This window comes from Pristis pectinata, chromosome 1 (assembly GCF_009764475.1).
Source record: "Pristis pectinata isolate sPriPec2 chromosome 1, sPriPec2.1.pri, whole genome shotgun sequence".
In the NCBI taxonomy this organism is placed as follows: domain Eukaryota; kingdom Metazoa; phylum Chordata; class Chondrichthyes; order Rhinopristiformes; family Pristidae; genus Pristis; species Pristis pectinata.
The window spans coordinates 138,288,770-138,307,039 of NC_067405.1; the positions used below are offsets into that span (position 1 = coordinate 138,288,770).

The 18,270-nt window shown below is 41.6% G+C and overlaps 1 protein-coding gene across 1 annotated transcript in view; it reads left to right on the top strand.

The window, feature by feature from the left end:
• Nucleotides 1-18,270, top strand: part of entpd5a (ectonucleoside triphosphate diphosphohydrolase 5a) — a 112,837-nt gene that overhangs the window by 80,647 nt on the left and 13,920 nt on the right. Inside the window, 6 exon segments of the mRNA XM_052010522.1 lie at nucleotides 3,607-3,907; nucleotides 5,315-5,391; nucleotides 6,540-6,683; nucleotides 8,912-8,987; nucleotides 13,688-13,723; nucleotides 16,557-16,645. Coding sequence (XP_051866482.1) covers nucleotides 3,679-3,907; nucleotides 5,315-5,391; nucleotides 6,540-6,683; nucleotides 8,912-8,987; nucleotides 13,688-13,723; nucleotides 16,557-16,645 — 651 coding nt within the window. The 5' untranslated portion in view covers nucleotides 3,607-3,678.

Here is an 18,270-nt window from a genome sequence, read left to right on the forward strand (position 1 = left end):
TTTGTCTAATTTCCCCTGCAGCCCTGCAACTTATTCTCTATTACATGACCACCAACTTTCCCTTTTTGATTCTTTTGCCACTTGCCTACACCAGTGGGTGATTACAGTGGCCAATTAATCTTCCAGAGACACAAGAGACTGGAACCTGGAGCAACAGTCTGCTGGAGGAACTCAGTGAGTCGGGCATCATCTGTATGGGGGGTGGGGGGGAAGGAATTGCCAAAGTTTTGGGTCAAAACCCCGCTTCAGACCTTCCAGCACATCTTTGGAATGTGGAAGGAAATCTGAGGACCCAGAGAAAACTCTCACAGACAGCATCTGAGGTCAAGATCGAACCCAGCCCCCTGGAGCTGTGAGGCAACAGCACTACCTGTTGCATCACTGTTTCTTCACTCTGACCTTCGCAATGTGCTTGGTTTGTCTAAAGTTAAGCTGAAAACTTTTTAGACCGTTATTAAAGTTAAAACCAAATGTGATAGAGTACTACAATATATCTGTAATTGTGTTTAAAACAATTTGGAGTTACCACTTTGAAAACAGCGGGGCCATGGGTCATAAACAGACTAAACAGTGCCATATGTAACATTTAGTTTTCCAGTCATTGGGTACAGATATCCTGGTGTCACGGTTCTGAACATGCTAAAGTTTGTAAGCTTCTAGATCAATATGATTTTATAAACTTGCAAACGAAATAGTGTTACTTGTGTAATGGCATCCCTGAGGTCAACTCCTGGTTTATTTAGTAATGCTTGTAAATTCAAATAATGGAGAATGGATTTATTTGTGAGTATGGTGCCGTGTTAGCATCTTGAACCGTCAGGTTCTTGAACCGACCTGCACAACCCTAATCCTTCCTCAGCAATGGAACACTATGGACACCTCTTGCACAACCATGGACATCTCTGAATGTATGCTCTTTTTGCACTAGTGTCTTGTTTTGTACAGTTTTTCTCTCTTCACTATCTTGTATAATTTATGGATAATTAATGTTTTGTGTGTTGTCTGTACCCATGTGCCTGTGATGCTGCTGCAAGTTTTTATTGTCCCTGTACCTCACCATACTGGTGCACAAGACAATAAACTTGACTTGACCTGATCTTTCCAGTAACCCAAACTCCCAAGTTGATCTCAGAAGGCAGAATGTTACCCAGAGTCAAGACCAACTCTGCTGCAAATAGAGAGAAATAATGAATGTTTTTGTGTAGATGCATTAATAATGGAACATGGAACATAGAACAGTACAGCACGATACAGGCCCTTTGGCCCACAATGTTGTGCCGACCTTTAAACCTCACCTAAGACTATGTAACCCCTTCCTCCCACATATCCCTTTATTTTAAATTCCTCCTTATGCTTATCTAGTAATCTCTTAAATTTGACCAATGTACCTGCCTCCACCACCGCCCCAGGCAGCGCATTCCATGCCCCAACCACTCTCTGGGTAAAAAAACCTTCCTCTGATATCTCCCTTGAACTTCCCACCCATTACTTTAAAGCCATGCCCTCTTGTGTTGAGCATTGGTGCCCTGGGAAAGAGGCGCTGGCTGTCCACTCTATCTGTTCCTCTTAATAATATTTTGTACACCTCTATCATGTCTCCTCTCATCCTCCTTCTCTCCAAAGAGTAAAGCCTTAGTCTCTCCTCATAATGCATACTCTCTAAACCAGGCAGCATCCTAGTAAATCTCCTCTGCACCCTTTCCAACGCTTCCACATCTTTCCTATAATGAGGCGACCAGAACTGGACTTAGAGTACTAAGTGTGGTCTAACCAGAGTTTTAAAGAGCTGCATCATTACCTCATGGCTCAAACTCGATCCCTCGATTTATGAAAGCTAACACCCCATAAGCTTTCTTAACTACCCTATCCACCTGTGAGGTAAATAATGTGTACTTTTGTCTTCAGTGTGGGCATCAGCATGGCAAAGCAACATGTACTGCCCATCCCCAATTGCCCTGAACAGAGTGGCTTGTTGGGTCACTTCAGAGGACATTTAAAAGTCAACCTTTTTGCTGTGGGTCTCTAGATGGATGTTGGATGAATCAGGTTCTGCACCCGAAGGACACAAGGGCATTAGTAAAATAGATGCTTCTAGAACAATCTGGTAGCTTCATGTAATTGTTAAAATTCCAGGTTAATATGGAGATTATTAACCAAACCTAAATTCCACAGCTGTTGGGATTTGAACTCTGGTCTTGGGCTTACTGGAAAAGTTTTGAAGCATCACTTTCACCACACTGAGTCAGCACTTTTATTGAAAGTGGGTGTCTGGTTGTCTGCTCTTCATTCCTCTGTTACTAGCTAATGTGCTAATCCCTCAGCTATCTTTTTGTTTTTTTTCAAGTTTATTACAATCTGTTTGGGGTCATTTGAATTATAGAAGCAGGCCATTTGACCCATATGCTCTGTGTCAGCTCCTTGCAAAGCAGCCTCATCAGGTTATCAGGAGTTATGAGGAGCGGCTGGATAGGCTGGGACTTTTTCCCCTGGAGCTTGGAAGGAGTGAAGTGATCATGAGGGGTGTCGATAAGGTGGATGGTCACAGTCATTTTCCCAAGGTAGGGGAGTCTAAAACTCTAGTATAGATTTTTTTTTAGATTTGAGGCAGAGATTTGAGGTGAGAGGGTAAAGATTCAAAAAGGACCTGAGGGACATGGAGGGTGATGAGCATATGGAACGAGGTGTCAGAGGAAGCTGTAGAGGAAAGTAGAATTACAATGTTTAAAAGATATTGACAGTTACATGGATAGAAAAGGTTTAGAGGGATGTGGGCCAAACGCAGGGTTATGGGGCTAGCTCGGCTAGACATCTTGGGTTGGGCTGAAGGGCCTGTTTCAATGCTGTAAAGTCCTAGCTCCGCCCCACCCCCCACCTTTCCCCTTAGCCCTGCCAATTATTCTCCTTTAGGTGCCTATCCAGTTCGCTTTTGAATGTATTGACTGCTTCTGTTTCCACTATCAAATCACTCCTGTCCACCCTGCAGCAAACTAACACTCAGAATCCTTGGGGATAACTGGGTACCTTGGATTTTACTCCAAGGCTGCTTCTGTATAGAGTATTTTTGTTGTTAGAAGGTTGCGAAGCATAAGAACAAATAACCTTGTAATCTTTAACGATTGGGATTTGAGCTAGGCAAACAAATTTTGCAACTTGAACAAGCTTAAGTTATGCTGCTCACTAAGATAGCATTGAATTGTAATCAATGTTTATCCTAAGGATGAGATTTTAGTGCTCAATCTAATTCTTAGTTTGAATTAGTCTGGCATTCCAGTTACTCTCTCTTTAAGGAGAGAGTAAAAAAAGTTTTTCTATTTTAAAGTGGAAGTTTTGTCATTGTTAATATCATTTGAAAGCGGAGGATTTACATGTAGCTGAAACTCGAGTAGAGCTAGGCAGAATTCTAAACCAAGCTGGATTATTGAATACTGTCACTATACTTAGCATTCTCGTAAGATGTAAATTTTTGGAGAAGACCATGTCTGGGGAGCTGCTGATTATTGGTCTAGCTTCCATTCTGCCCACTTTATGCAAAGTATCGGAGGAGGTAGAATGTTTTGTTTGCGAGAGGGCTTGCCAACAAATGTTTTGCTAATATTGTTCTTGCAGATTTATAAAGTCAGATTAAATTCCAGAAGTAATCTCCACCTCCAATGCCACTGTTTACTCCTCCGTAAAAAGATGGAATCCTCAAGGAAGCTCTTGGTTCTGGTGTTCCTTGTGTTCTTGGCTTGCATTTCATCGTCAGAAATAGATATTTATCACCCTCAATATGGAATTGGAAATCAGGACATATTGCCTTCAAGATTAAGCTCTGGAAACGTATCCAACGTGTTTTATGGAATCATATTTGATGCTGGAAGCACGGGGACACGCATTCACATCTACACTTTTGGTCAGAAGAGTCCTGGTGAGTACAATTAATGTATTCAGTGAAGACACTAGCTTATTTTGATTTGGTCTTCTATGATTTTTATTTGCTACAGTTGAATCTGCTTGTGTTTACAGCTGGTAACTGCACATTTCTGTTGTTACCCAACAAACAACAAATTAACAACTCTTGTTTGTTTGTTTGTTATGTGTATTAATGGCTTGGAAGAGGATGTAGATGTCATGGTTAGTAAGTTTGCAAATGATACCAAAATTGGTGGTATAGTGGACAGTGAAGAAGGTTTTTCTAAGGTTACAATAGGATATAGAACAGCTGGGAAGGTGGGCAAAGGACTAGCGGATGGAATTTAACCAGGGCAAGTACAAAGTGAATGGATTTTGAGAATTCGAATCAGAACAGGGCACACACGGTGAATGGCAGAGCCCTAGGGAGTGTTGTTGAACAGATACACCTTGCGGTACAAGCACATTGTTCCCTGAAAGTGCCAACGTAGGTACTCAAGGTGGTGAAGAATGCATATAGCATGCTTGGCTTCATCAGCTGAGGCAGTGAGTGGAAGAGTTTGGGTTAATGTTAAAGTTGTACAAAAGATTGGCTGGGCCACACTTGAAGTAGTGTGTGCAGTTCTGGCTGCTGCACTGCAGGAAGGATGTGATTTGAGCTAGAGAGGGTGCTGAAAAGATCCACAAGGATGTTGCCTGGATTGGATGACCTAAGTTATAAGGAGAGGTTGGGTAGGTTAGGTCTGTCTTCCCTGAAGCAAAGGAGACTGAGAGATGACATGATAGATGTCTATAAAATTAATGAGGTGCATAGATAGGGTAGATAGCCAGAGTCTGTTTCCCATGGCTGCGGTGTCTAAAACTAGAGGGTGCAGATGTAAGACGAGAGGGAAGAGCTCTAAGGGGGAATCTGAGGGGTAAAATTTTCACACACACAGTAGTTGGTGTCTGGAATGAGCTGCCAGGGGAGGTGGTGGAGGCAGGAACAGTAACAACATTTAAGAGGCATCCAGACGGGTACATGAATGAGCAGGGCAGAGGGGGATATGGAATTAATGCAGGTGAGTGGGATTGGTTGAGATGGGCACGACAGCCAGCGTAGATGCAGTGGCCAAAGGGCCAGTTTCTGTGCTGTCTCCATTATTAAATTATATTTTATAAGTAGGACAGGGCAGGCAGTGGTGCAGTAATTACAACTTGTGTGCCCACATTTAATTTAGTGACTAAACCTAAAAGAAAGTTGCTAATATATTTTTACCTGCACGTTGCCCCATTTCAAGATTAATTCATCACACGTGAAACTGTCTGAGTGATGTAATAAGATGTAAAAGCAACTCTTCTTGTTGGATATCCAAATTAAGACTTTCTACAAAATTCACTATGTTGTGCAAATTAGTAATAGATGTATTTTTCCTTTAAACAGAACCCCCTCAATTGTTCAGTGAAATCTTTGAATCAGTAAAACCTGGTCTGTCAGCTTATGTAGATGACCCTGAACAGGTGGGTACTGCATTTCTTCACAGGGAACTAATTATTTAGTTGTCTTTCAAGTTATACCCGTGTACACATTTGCATGTTTATAGTATACAGGCAGTCCCCAGGTTACGACTGTTCATTACCCAAGCTGTTTGTAAGTCAGAAATGAAAAAAAACACTTTGTGGGAGAGGATCACAGAAACAGCTGTGACCGGACATCGAACAGGCACGGGGAAAGCGACTGCCAGCCGGCTTCACTGACTCGGTGACTGAGCGAGTCTGCTCGGTGCTCCCAGGTCTCCTTGGCTCGACCCAGCCCCTGATTATTGCCGCTCGGGAGAGAATGCATAGGGAAATGCCCTGTTCCCACCCGGGAGAAGATGCCACCAGACCCGCAGCAGCTCCATCCATCCCGCCAGTCTCCGAAACGCTTCTTCTTAATGTACGGGTGTTTATAAGTCAGGTTCATAACCAGGGGGAGGGGTGGGGCAAACCTGTAATTGAAATAACAGTAATGTAGATATGTTTCAAATATGATTCTTCAGAATGCTTAATGACTTGATTGGAACATCTGAATTCTTTAACTTGCAAGAAAGGCAGACCTTTTTACACCTGCTGTAGTAACTATGGTTAAAGGCTAATGCTGTGTATTTTAAATGCTGCGCCAAGAGGAAGAGTTCCAAGTGATGTCAGTGTACTAGGGCATGTTTGCTCCTGTTCCCTTTTACTTTGCCTTGTTTTTTTTCTGAGGGGAAGGTGGGCTTCAGGTGGGCAGGAGGAGGAAGAGAATCCTTCAGCCTCATTTGATACTTGATATCCGATATGTCGGCAGAATTGCGCAAGCCAGCCCACAATTAGGATTTGGCCTGTTGCTTCAGTGGCCGTACATGTAGGTCTAACTTGAGCACCAGTAACCCCTCTGGTGTTTCTATCATCATCTTGTAGATGACTGCATTTTAACAAATTACAAACAACTTTGAGATACAAAAGGCATTGTGCAGAGGCGAACAGTGGTATCGTTATTGGCAGCAGTGTGTTGCCACAGGGCTTTATTTGTTATGCGACAGCCTGAATCAATTTCTTTGCCTTGGATACTAACTCTGGCACTCAAGTGGCTTGTGTGGAACAGACAGAAAAAGGAATGTTGTTTAAAGCAATCTCATGTGTTTTAGGGTGCAGAGACTGTGCGTGGACTGCTGGATGTGGCAAAGCAGACAATACCTTCAACACACTGGTATACCACCCCAGTGGTACTGAAAGCCACAGCAGGACTACGACTGCTTCCCAAGCAGAAAGCACAAGCTTTGCTATTGGAGGTATGATCTTGTGACATATCAGTGATGTTGCAGAACTGACACAATATTTAACTTGTGATTACATTTGAGGGGGGAGAGGGAGGGCTTGGGGTCAACTGGTATCCAGGGTCACTCTGCTTGGTATTCATAGTTTGCAGGCTAGATGGGTGGTTTGCAGTTTTTCCATAATAAGGTGTGGTGGGGGCAGGGAGAGGTGCAGGGAGGATGGGCGGTGTTTGAATGTGACATCCAAATGCCTTTAGATCTAGTGTAGGATGAAAAACTTAGCATATGATGCAAAATTGACCACGTGATTGACAGTGAGAAGGAAAGCTTCAGACTGGTCTTAATTGGACAGAAAAATGGCAATTAAGGCAAGTGCTAGTGGTGGAGGGGTGTTATCCTGATCAGAGTTCTGTGATCAGCGGTGTTTCACGAGGGTCGGTGTTGGGACCTCTTGTAATAATGAATTGGGCGAGAATATAGGTGGTCTGATTAGTAAGTTTGCAGGCGAGACAGAAATTTGTAGAATTGTGGATAGTGAGGAAGGTTGTCAAAGGATACAGCAGGATATAGATCAGCTGGAAATTTGGGCAGAGGATTGGCAGATGGAGTTTAATCTGGACAAGGGTGAGGTGGTGCATTTTTGGAGGTCAAATGCAAGAGGAAAATAGCATGACTTTTAGGAGGATTGATGTACAGAGGGATCTTGGGGTCCAAGTCCGTGGCAACACAGGTGGGTGGTGAAGAAGGGATATGGCATGCTTGTCTTCATTGGTCAGGGCATTAAATATAAAAGTTGGCAAGTCATGTTGCAGCTGTAAAAAAACTTTGGTTAGGCCACATTTGGAGTATTTTGTGCAGTTCTGGTTACCACATTACAGGAAGGATGTAAAGGGTGCTGAAGAGGCTCACCAGGGCATTGCCTGGATTAGAGCACATGAGCTAAAAGGCGAGGTTGGATGAACTTGCATTGTTTTCTCTGGAGCATCAGAGGTTGAGGGGCTACATGATAAAGAGTATATAAAATTATGAAGGGGCATTGACAGGGTAGATGCTCCTTTTTCCTCCTACATCCATGTGCAGGATGGTAGGTGAGTGGTAGAAGTGGTGGGGGGGAAGAGAGTTGATGAAAATGTGGAGAGAATAAAATGGAATTAGTGTAAATGAGCACTTGGCATGGACTCAATGGGCTGAAGGGCCTGTTTCCATGCTGTATGTCTCTGTGCAGCAGAGAGCAATTGGGGTTGGGGAAATAAATCCCTTGCCAGCAATATCCAAATACTGAAAAATGAATGAATAGAAAATTGGAATTTAATCCAGTGAAGTGTGGTGAATTTGGGGAGGTATAGCAAGTTAATGGCAGGGTACTAAGTAGCATGGAAGAACAGAAGGACCCTGGAGTGTATGAACAGATATCCTTAAGGTAGCAAGACTGATTAATGTGGCGGTTAAAAAGGTATATGGAATGTTTTCATTTATTAGCTGAGGCATGGGATATGTGCTGTGCTGCTTAGACATTACGTGAGCTGGGGTTATTTTCTTTGGAACAGAAGCAGTTGAAGAGAGACATAGATTTAAAGTAATTGGTAGAAGAATTAAAGCGGAGATAAGAAAAACATATTCACTCAGAGAATGGTGGTGGTGTGGAACTAACTGCTTGGAGGGCTGGTAGAGGCAGAAACACTAAAACGTGTTTAAACAGTACTGGGTGTGCCCATGAAGAGCCATAACCTGGAGGTTTCTGACCAAACAGTTGAAGGTAGGATTAAGCTGGAGAGCTCTTTTTCAACCGGCTCAACTATGATATGTAAAATAACCTCGGAGTCCTGCAGTTGTACATCACAGAAACAAGCCCTTTGGCCCACCACACCTGTGCCAACCTCTTCGCCCATCTACAATAATCCCAATTGTCCACAATAGGTGTGTATCCTTCTATGCCTTCCCTATTTAAGAGCCTGTGTAAATGCCTCTCGTAGCGATTGTATCCGACTCCACCATCAGCAGCGGGTTCCAGATACCAATCACTCTTCGTAATTTAAAAAAAAATTTCCCCTGAAATCTCCTTTAAAACTCCTTCCTCTCACCTTAAACCTATGCCCTCTTGGTTTTTGATATTCCACCATGGGGGGATCATTTTGGGGGGCGATGGGGGTGAGATAGATTTGAGATTAGAACCTTAGAAGTGAAATGAGATGAAGAAGCAGTTATGTAATATCTAAATGTTCTGATGTGTTTTCTCAATCTAGATCCAGGAACTTTTTGAGGATTCCCCTTTTCTAGTACCAGATGACTGTGTTAGTATCATGAATGGTACATACGAAGGTTGGTACCAAAATTCATAACTTTTTGTTTCTCTGCAGCTGAAACTTGTATCCATACTGGGGGTTAATGATGAAGAATAGGGTACTTTCTGCTGAATCATTTGAAGCTGAAAGAGTTCTTTGTGATTCCATGAGCCTGTACAAGTTCAGTGAAGGGTGCAATAGCAATGCTGCCTAATGATAATAATCTTTAGACCTTACTGTTGTTTAAATTACTTATGATATATTAGGCTTTGCTTCTGCAATAGACATGAAACCATTCCTTTTAAATGGCTTGTTGGTAAAATGTTGATTCTGCTTAAATGAAGCCCTTGTGCATTGTTAGTGGAATTGTGTCAAGAGGATCATTGGTTCCCTATACATACACTTGTATTAAGATCTAGCATTTGGGTGAGCACAGAAAACATTTTTCTTTTCCTGTCCTGCTCTACCATAACAGTCTTGAGGTGAGATATAAATTTCTTGCTTTGTTTTGGTTATTGCAGGCTGAGATGTTTCTTTGATGTTGCCTTGCTGTTGCTGTGTGGGTGGCCTTTTTGCTCTCCATCCTCTTTTCCTGCAGACATTTTCCTTCACCAGGTTCCTGGAACACTTTAGTTGTCTCCTGATACAACGTAAGATTTGTTAGATCCCTACTGCCAGTTCTTATGTAGTCTCTTCTTGTCACTTCCAGTCCTGGGCACATCATCTCAGTTTCCTTTCATGTTGTGATGTTAATGTCCAGCTCTGGTGCTGGTTGGATAATTGTTCGTATAAAGTTCTCCTTGGTGCTGAGAAGAATTGATTGATAATAATTGATTTATGAACTGCTTTGCCTTTGTGCGTCTGACCTCTTGTTCTCTAATCATTTGTCTGTCTTTGGTGCTGGGGAAGGTCCAGGAATTTAAAACAAAAACCTTACCCCATGTTTTTCTGGCTTCAAGTAAGGATTGTGAAGAGGAAGCAATGGAAAGGAAAGCTGAAGGAGAAAAATGAAATAATAGGCAGTGAACGATAGATGATCGTTCAAAAACTCCTCTGGTTCCACATCCAGGTTTATACCCACCTCTCCTGAGTCCTCCATTAACTGTGTTGTCAGAACATTTGTCTGAACTCTAGGCTTGGATAAGCTGAAATTTCCTCCCTTTTGGGGGAGTCTGAAGAAAGTGTCTTAGATCCTCAACATAATTTCTATTCTCTGGCCACTGATTGCCTTCCTGCCACAAACTGAACCAGATTGTTCACAGCTTTGTGTTCTATATGCATCTGAGCTGAGCTTTTAACCCCAAAAGCTCCCCATCATAAAAACTGCCTGCTTCTAGCTGTGTAATATCTGAGATATCACTGTTATCTCTGTGCTGGCTTTGCCTGTCTGCCCTTGAACCTCTCACCCATACTATATTTACTTCTTGACTCAACTGTTACACTGTTTCCTTGGTTCCCTCGTATCCTCCATTATCTACAGATTAAAGTTGATCCAATTCTTTCCACCAACACCCCTGTGCTAGCTGTCTGTCATGTGATAGCTGCTGATCCAGCAACATCTCATTTCCTGTAAAATTCTCAACCCATTACCTCAATCTTCCATAGCACAACCTCCTCCAGCCATGAAACCTCAAGAATCATGTGCACCATTCATCATCCTAAACAGTCATCCCCTCCAACACCAGCATACCACAGCTGCAATAGTTACCATCCACAAAATGTACTGCAGCTGCTGACCAAGGCCACTGCAACAGCATCTTCCAAACCCACCACCTCTACCACAGGAAGGAAAAGGGCAGCTGGTGCAGAAGAAAATCAGCACCTGCAGGTTCACTTCTAGGTTGCACACAACTTACAGATTTGGAAATAAGCCATTATCTCACTGCGGCTAAATCTTAAACTCCTGCCCAACTTCACTATAGCCCTTGATCAGAACCACTGCAGGGTTCAAGAAGGTGAGTATTATTGCCAGTTAGGTGGTTGAAGGCGTGGTACAAAGGCTAGAACAAAAAGGAAGAGATGCAGGGAAGACCCTAATTAGAAGATATTTTAATAATCATTACTTTTATGGGACGTGGTTATCAGTGGCAACATGAGCATTATTGGTGATGGAGAGGCTCAACTTGCCACTGATAACCACGTCCCATAAAATTAATAAATGGACTCATCCCCTCCATGGACCCTCCATGTCTATACTTCTCGCTGCCTCGGTAAAACAGCCAACATAATCAAAGACCCCACCCACCCCGGACATTCTCTCTTCTCCCTCCCATCGAGCAAAAGATACAAAAGCCTGAAAGCACGTACCACCAGGCTCATGGACAGCTTCTAGCCTGCTGTTATAAGACTATTGAAACATTCCCTAGTATGATAAGATGGACCCTTGACCTCATAATTTACCTTGCACCTTATTGTCTGCCTGCAATGCACTTTCTCTTTAACTGTAACACTTCATTCTGCATTCTGTACTGTTTTCCCTTGTACTACCTCAATGCACTGTGTGATGTATTGATCTGTATGAATGGTATGCAAGACAAGTTTTTCACTGTACCTCTGTACATGTGAGAATAAGCCAATTTATCAAATAATTATGAAAATATCTTCTAGGCTCCAAGCTCCAAAACTTCCTCTTTTAACCTCTCCTGCTTTAAAACAACTACTCTGACCATGTTTTTGGTCATCTCTCTTCATATCTTTAGCTTGGTGTTGATCTTTGCTCCATTTTTCTTCTGGGATGCACCTTAGCATGGTGCTGTTGTAATGATTAATTTGTTTCATGGAATTTTCATCCAATTAAGGATTGGACCATGACCTTTTTACTTGTTCTCTGACATTATAGTATAACATTGAACCTTTAAGTTTAAATAATTTGAAAATTTTTAACTAAAATGCAAAGTGTGTTCGTAGTCAGGTTATTTTAGCCGAGATTTATTGTAATGAACAACAAACACATTAATTTCCATAAACTGGTCTTATTAAAAGCACATTTATTCAGACAAAGGAAGGTTACCTAGTTGGGTAGTTTCATCAAATTTTGATTCAAATCCTTGAGCCAATTTCACACCCTCATCTCGATGGTTTCAGTTTTTAGTGCATGTCACTCTGGTGTACTGGTAAATCCAAATGTATTGACCACATAGAAGCTGTCCTTCTGTTCCCATTGATTTTGATTACTTTGTTTATGAAAAAGAACTTGGACTGGATTCTACTAAATACTGGCTTTAAACTTTGGATCAAATGACTCTGTGGGAGCTGTATTTTTTGTACTGCATGGTGTCATATAACACAAGCTTTGAAGGAACAATTCCATTGTCCTTCTTCCCCTACAAATCTTTCCATTTTGTAGGACTAGAATATAAAAGCAAGGATGTAATACTGAGGCTTTATCAGACATTGGTCAGACCACATTTGGAGTATTGTGAGCAGTTCTGGGCCCCAAATCTAAGGAAGGATGTGCTGGCATTGGAGAGGGTCCAGAGGAGGTTTACAAGAATGATCCTGGGTGTGAAAGGGTTAACATACGAGGAGCGTTTGATGGCTCTGGGCCTGTACTCACTGGAGTTTAGAAGGATGAGGGGGGATCTCATTGAAACCTGCCGAATATTGAAGGGCCTGGATAGAGCGGACATGGAGAGGATGTTTCCAGTAGTGGGAGAGTCTAGGATCAGAGGGCACAGCCTCAGAATAAAAAGATGTCTCTTTAGAACAGAGATGAGGAATTACTTTAGCCAGTGGATGGTGAATCTGTGGAATTCATTGCCACAGATGGCTCTGGAGGCCAAGTCATTGGGTATGTTTAAAGTGAAGGTTGATAAGTTCTTTATTAATAAGGGTGTCAAAGGTTATGGGGAAAAGGCAGGAGAATGGGGTTGAGAGGGAAAAACAAAATCAGCCATGATTGAATGGGGGAGCAGGCTTGATGGGCTGAATGGCCCAATTCTGTTCCTGTGTCTTATGGTCTTATTTTCTATCAAATATCAAACACTTTTTGAGAGTTAACAATTCAAATAGCTCCCACCAGCCCTTCAGACTATGCATTCTAGATAATAACTAGTAATTAATAATTGTTTTTTTTGTCACACGTACCAAGATACAGCGAAAAGGTTTTTGTTTTTGTTTTCGTGCCATCCAGACAGATCATTCCATACATAAGTACATCAAGGTAGTACAAAAGGGAAAGAAAACAATGCAGAATATAGTGTTACAGTTACAGAGGAGGTGCAGTGCAGGGAGACAAATATAGTGCAAGGGCCATGACAAGGTAGATTGAGAGATCGAGAGTTCATCTTTAGTATATAATATTCTGATTGAAATGAAAGATAAATCTTCTCTCTTCCCCATTTCCTTCACCCCTAATATTTTCATTAATCACCTTTATTGAAGTTATAGTTGTTTGTACCCTGGATGGAAATGTGACCAAATATTCAATGGGGTAAGTATAGAAAAAAAGATCCTTAATAAGATAAAGAATAAACTAAGTGTACTCAACAATTATATTAAATATTTACAGGTACTTAAACAAGGTTAATGGCTTGTTCAGGGCTTGTAAAGTTTGAGTGAGGAAAGAACTGCAGCAATCCAGCATGTCCTGGGTTTGAACCCAAACAAAAGACACAGCTGGCAGCACTAAAGACCTGCTTCAGGTTTTTTTTTTGATTTGCCTGCTCTTTATAAAGCACTTTAACTGTAAGTGTCACTGTTTGTGCTGATTGTTCCGTTTTGTTTTTATTTTTACAGGAATTTTAGCTTGGATCACAATAAACTTCTTGACTGGTACGCGTGTGATTTGTAAAATATTTATACAGTATCTTTCTTTTCCTGTTGTCATGATTGTTCTAACAATGAGCTGTAATTATGGTTTGGGATTTCTTCCCATAAAATGTTTCAGCTCCTTTTTTTTTCTGTAACATGTTTAGAACCACAGTTCATGGACATTTATGTTGCCATAAATCTATGAATTATTAATCTTTCCTGATTTAGTCATAGCTAAAAATGCAAACACCTGTAATTGACCTGGCAGAAGTTTCATCAATCTCCAAGCTCTGAGGGCCACACAATCCTTGTTGAATAATTAATTCCATATATCAGTATTAACTGTACATCAGCATAAAGCCTAGCAGAATAAAATATATAGGAGATATGAATTCACCCTGTCCCCTCCCCATTTGTTATACAGTATTCTGGCACCTGACTCACAGTGCATTAGTGCCGCATAATCATGGCAAAATGGTGATTTGGAGAGAGAATGACAGCTTCTTCCCGACTGCCAGCAGATTCTTGAACTGACCTGAAAAACCCTAATGCAACCTCAGACTATATTGGACTATATGTCTTCTTCTTTCTCTCGACTTGCACTAGTGTCATTACATTTATTTTGTTATGTATTTTTGAGCATGTGTAAGATATGTATAATTTATGTAAATTTAAGTTTGTGTTAACTTCTGTTTGTAATATACTATGCTGCTGCAAAAAGCTAACTTTCATGGCATTTCTGCCCTGTGTAAGTATGCCTATGACAATAAACTTGACAATGAGATGTAAAAATCATTCCAATATAAAGTAATCACTGGTTGGGATGCAAATGCAGTAAGACCACTCTAATGATCTTAGCACAACAGTTTTAGGGCTTATCAATACAAAGTTAATTTTCCTTCAGTTACTGAAACAAAACAGCTAGTGAAGGTAGAAATCTGGTTTCCTGCATGTGTTAAGATCTACAAAGTGAAGCCTATTAAATTTCATCCATTTCCACATAGATAATCCTGTTGCTACCCAAGTGTAGTTCACTATAATGGAAATAGTTCATATTGGAAACCCAGTTACAAACAAAGCAGCACCATGCTATTATGGAAAACAATTCAACAATCAGTTGGAATGTAAACCTATCCAATTGCGAATAACTGAAGAACACATTATTTACTCACTAGTAATGCCCTGAAATGATGTCTAGAACAGGTATGCTCAATTTAAGGCCCATGGCAACTCTTGACTTGGCTCCCTGAAGGGAAAGTCCAGACTACATCAACTACACATGACGCCAAATAGTCATTGTGCAGAATAGTCCTTTCATCTATGATTTTCTGCCATTGCCGGGGAACTGAGTTATGGAGAGAATTGTAGGAGGGCAGGTGGGGTGTTCAAGGAGAGACCAGGAAGAGGTTGGTGAGGCCAGGCAGGCAGCTGAGAACATCGCCAAGTAAGAGGGGAGGGTAGGGTTGAAATCACAAACTAAAGCAGAATGCTGGAACTACTCAGCAGGTTGGGTTGCTGAAGACTGAAAGTTCATCTCTCTGATTTACTCCCTCTGCAGAGACGGCCTATCTTCTTTTCTGCATTTTGTTCTTATTTCAGATTTATAACTTCTGCAGTATTTTAGTGTGACTTTGTTTTAGAAAGAGATTACAGAGTTAAGAATAAGAAAGGAAAATTGCTAGAATCTCCTTTGGAAATTTTCCAACCCTCAGCCCCCTTTCTGAGTATTCCATAGAACCGTAGAACTATACAGCACAAAACAGGCCCTTCGGCCCACCATGTTGTGCCGTCCGTCAGACCACCCTCACACTACCTAACCCCTTCCTCCCGCATATCCCTCTATCTCACATTCCTCCATATGCCTATCCAACAAGCTCTTGAACCTGTTCAATGTATCTGCCTCCACCAGCACCCCAGGCAGTGCACTCCATGCACCAACCACTCTCTGGGTGAAAAACCTCCCTCTGACATCTCCCCTGAACCTCCCACCCATAACCTTAAAGCCATGACCTCTCGTCTTGAGCATTGGTGCCCTGGGAAGGAGGCGCTGACTGTCTACTCTATCTATTCCTCTCAATATTTTATATACCTCTATCATGTCTCCCCTCATCCTCCTCCTTTCCAGTGAATAAAGCCCTAGCACCTTAAGCCTCTCCTCATATTCAATACTCTCCAATCCAGGCAGCATCCTGGTAAATCTCCTCTGCACCCTCTCCAACGCCTCCACATCCTTCCTATAATGAGGCGACCAGAACTGAACACAGTACTCTAAGTGTGGCCTAACTAGAGTTTTGTAAAGCTGCATCATCACCTCGCGGCTCTTAAACTCAATCCCGCGACTTATGAAAGCCAACATCCCATTGGCCTTCTTAACTGCTCTTTCGACCTGTGAGGCAACTTTCAATGAACTGTGAATATGAACCCCCAGATCCCTCTGCTCCTCCACACTGCCAAGTACCTTGCCATTCACCCAGTACTCTGCCCTGGAGTTTGTCCTCTCTGCTCTGGAGTTTGTCCCACTTTCCTCCCCACTGGTAATTATGAAGAGATGCCTAGTTTTTAACTCTAACTCTTGGTTCAAATGTGAAGAAGGAAGAATTTTCCACAGGCTAAAATAGGGAAACTTGCATACATCGAGAAGAGTGACGTATCAACTAGCTGAGTCAGTCTCTTGACAACCTTGCGAAACCCATTGTTTGCCAACAAATTCTAGACCTATGATGGGAAGTGGTTAATTTGTTTTTAGTCTAATCAGCCTGTGAGCCAGATGGCCTCTATTTCCAAAGTATGTAAGTGAGAAATGGAAGATTTCTATCAGCATATGGGAATGTGACTCTCTGCATGCAATTTATAGGTCACTTGTACAGTGCGGATGAGAACAGTGTTGGAATCCTGGACTTGGGAGGTGCTTCCACACAGATCACATTCCTTCCTCAGGCTGAGGTAAGAAAAATATCAAGGATGTGAATCAACCAGAAATTGAACTCGTTGGATCTAGTTTTGAAACACTCCTTCTCCCTGCCCCATTTATAAAAAAAATATCAACCCATTCTCCCATTATCCGACGTAAGGGTGTGGGGGAAGAGCAGTCCTATACCTGATGTGATGCAGATTTTCACTTACTGAAGTGTATAGCACTGGCATTCATATGGACAGGTGACATAAACATTTCAATAGAAAAACAAGTGAACCATTTAGCTCCTGGAGCCTCTAGTCCTATTCAATGAATTGTGTTTGACTTGTGACCCAACTCCATTTACCTGGCTTTGCCCTATCTTCCTTGATGTCTGGTCAACCAAAGGTAATTTAAAATCTGAGAATGGTAAGTACCTAAGACTTAGCCATTTACAGGAGAACGTTATGGACTTCTACCACCCCTCTGAAACTGTTTCACTCCTGAAAGGCCTGGCCCTAATTTTTAGATAATTTCCTCTGGTCCTAGACTTCCCAGTTAGTGGAAATGGTTTCTCTCTATAACCCTGCCTGTTTGTCTCCTCTCTGTCTATCCTGTTGGTTTGCTTTTATTATCTTGAAACCTTCCAAATTTAACTTTTTGGTATTCTGGTATCATTCTGGTAAATCTATGCTACACTCCCCCCAAGGTCAAAATATCCTCCCTAAGGTATATTGCTCATGGTATCAACTAACCACTGCTTTGAAACCTTTCATATATGTTGAACTATTTCTGTTCCCTTGTATTCTGGTCTTCTATATATAATGGCTGGAATGCCATTAACCTTCTTAATTACTTTCTGTGCCTGTCCATAATTAATTAAATGTCATGAATACGAGTTCCAAATTTACTTAGGTTTGCAGTACTCTCTTACCACTTATTTCTTCTTTAAGATCCAAAGTAGATCTCCGTAGACAGCATCCTGCTACAGAGGTTGCAGTTCTTTCTGTTCTACTGATCAGTCTTTATCCTTGCCCTCACAAACCCACAAAGTAGCAGATATGTTGTATCTGTTGAATAGATCAGCTCTACATTTCCTCATTCTGTATCTCAGTTGGGCTCCCGTTACTCTAAACAGTATCAGTTAAACTAATCCCATTCTGATCCTGCACGTATTTGCCAGGTATGACTTTGGTCTTAAGCAAGCTGACCAAAAACTCCTCCTCCTTTCACATGTCATAATGTCTCCAACTTCCACTTCAGCCCAATGACTTTCAGTTGGAGGGATTCAAGTTGGAGCCATCAGTTATAGATGTGCTTGTCCAGTCAGCCTCGCTGTCCACTAACACCCACATTCTGTTATCCAGTCATTCAGCCCAACCTGCTATCTTATTCTGTAATTTATATTATAGTTTTGTGCAATTAAAGACAACTAGTAAAACATTAAGTATATACCAATGTTGAATGGAAGACTAGCCATGATTTTATTTGTCTGTTGGAGACAACAGATTGTGAAATAAGATTTTCATCAGCTTTCCCTCACTACTGCACTAGATGTCAACTAGGTTTTGTGCCCAAGTTTCTGTAGAGGGCCTTAAACCCAAAACTTCCTTAATTTTAGACGACAAAGCTAACAACTGAATAATGGTTCACCTAACAGAAAGTTTTATTTCAT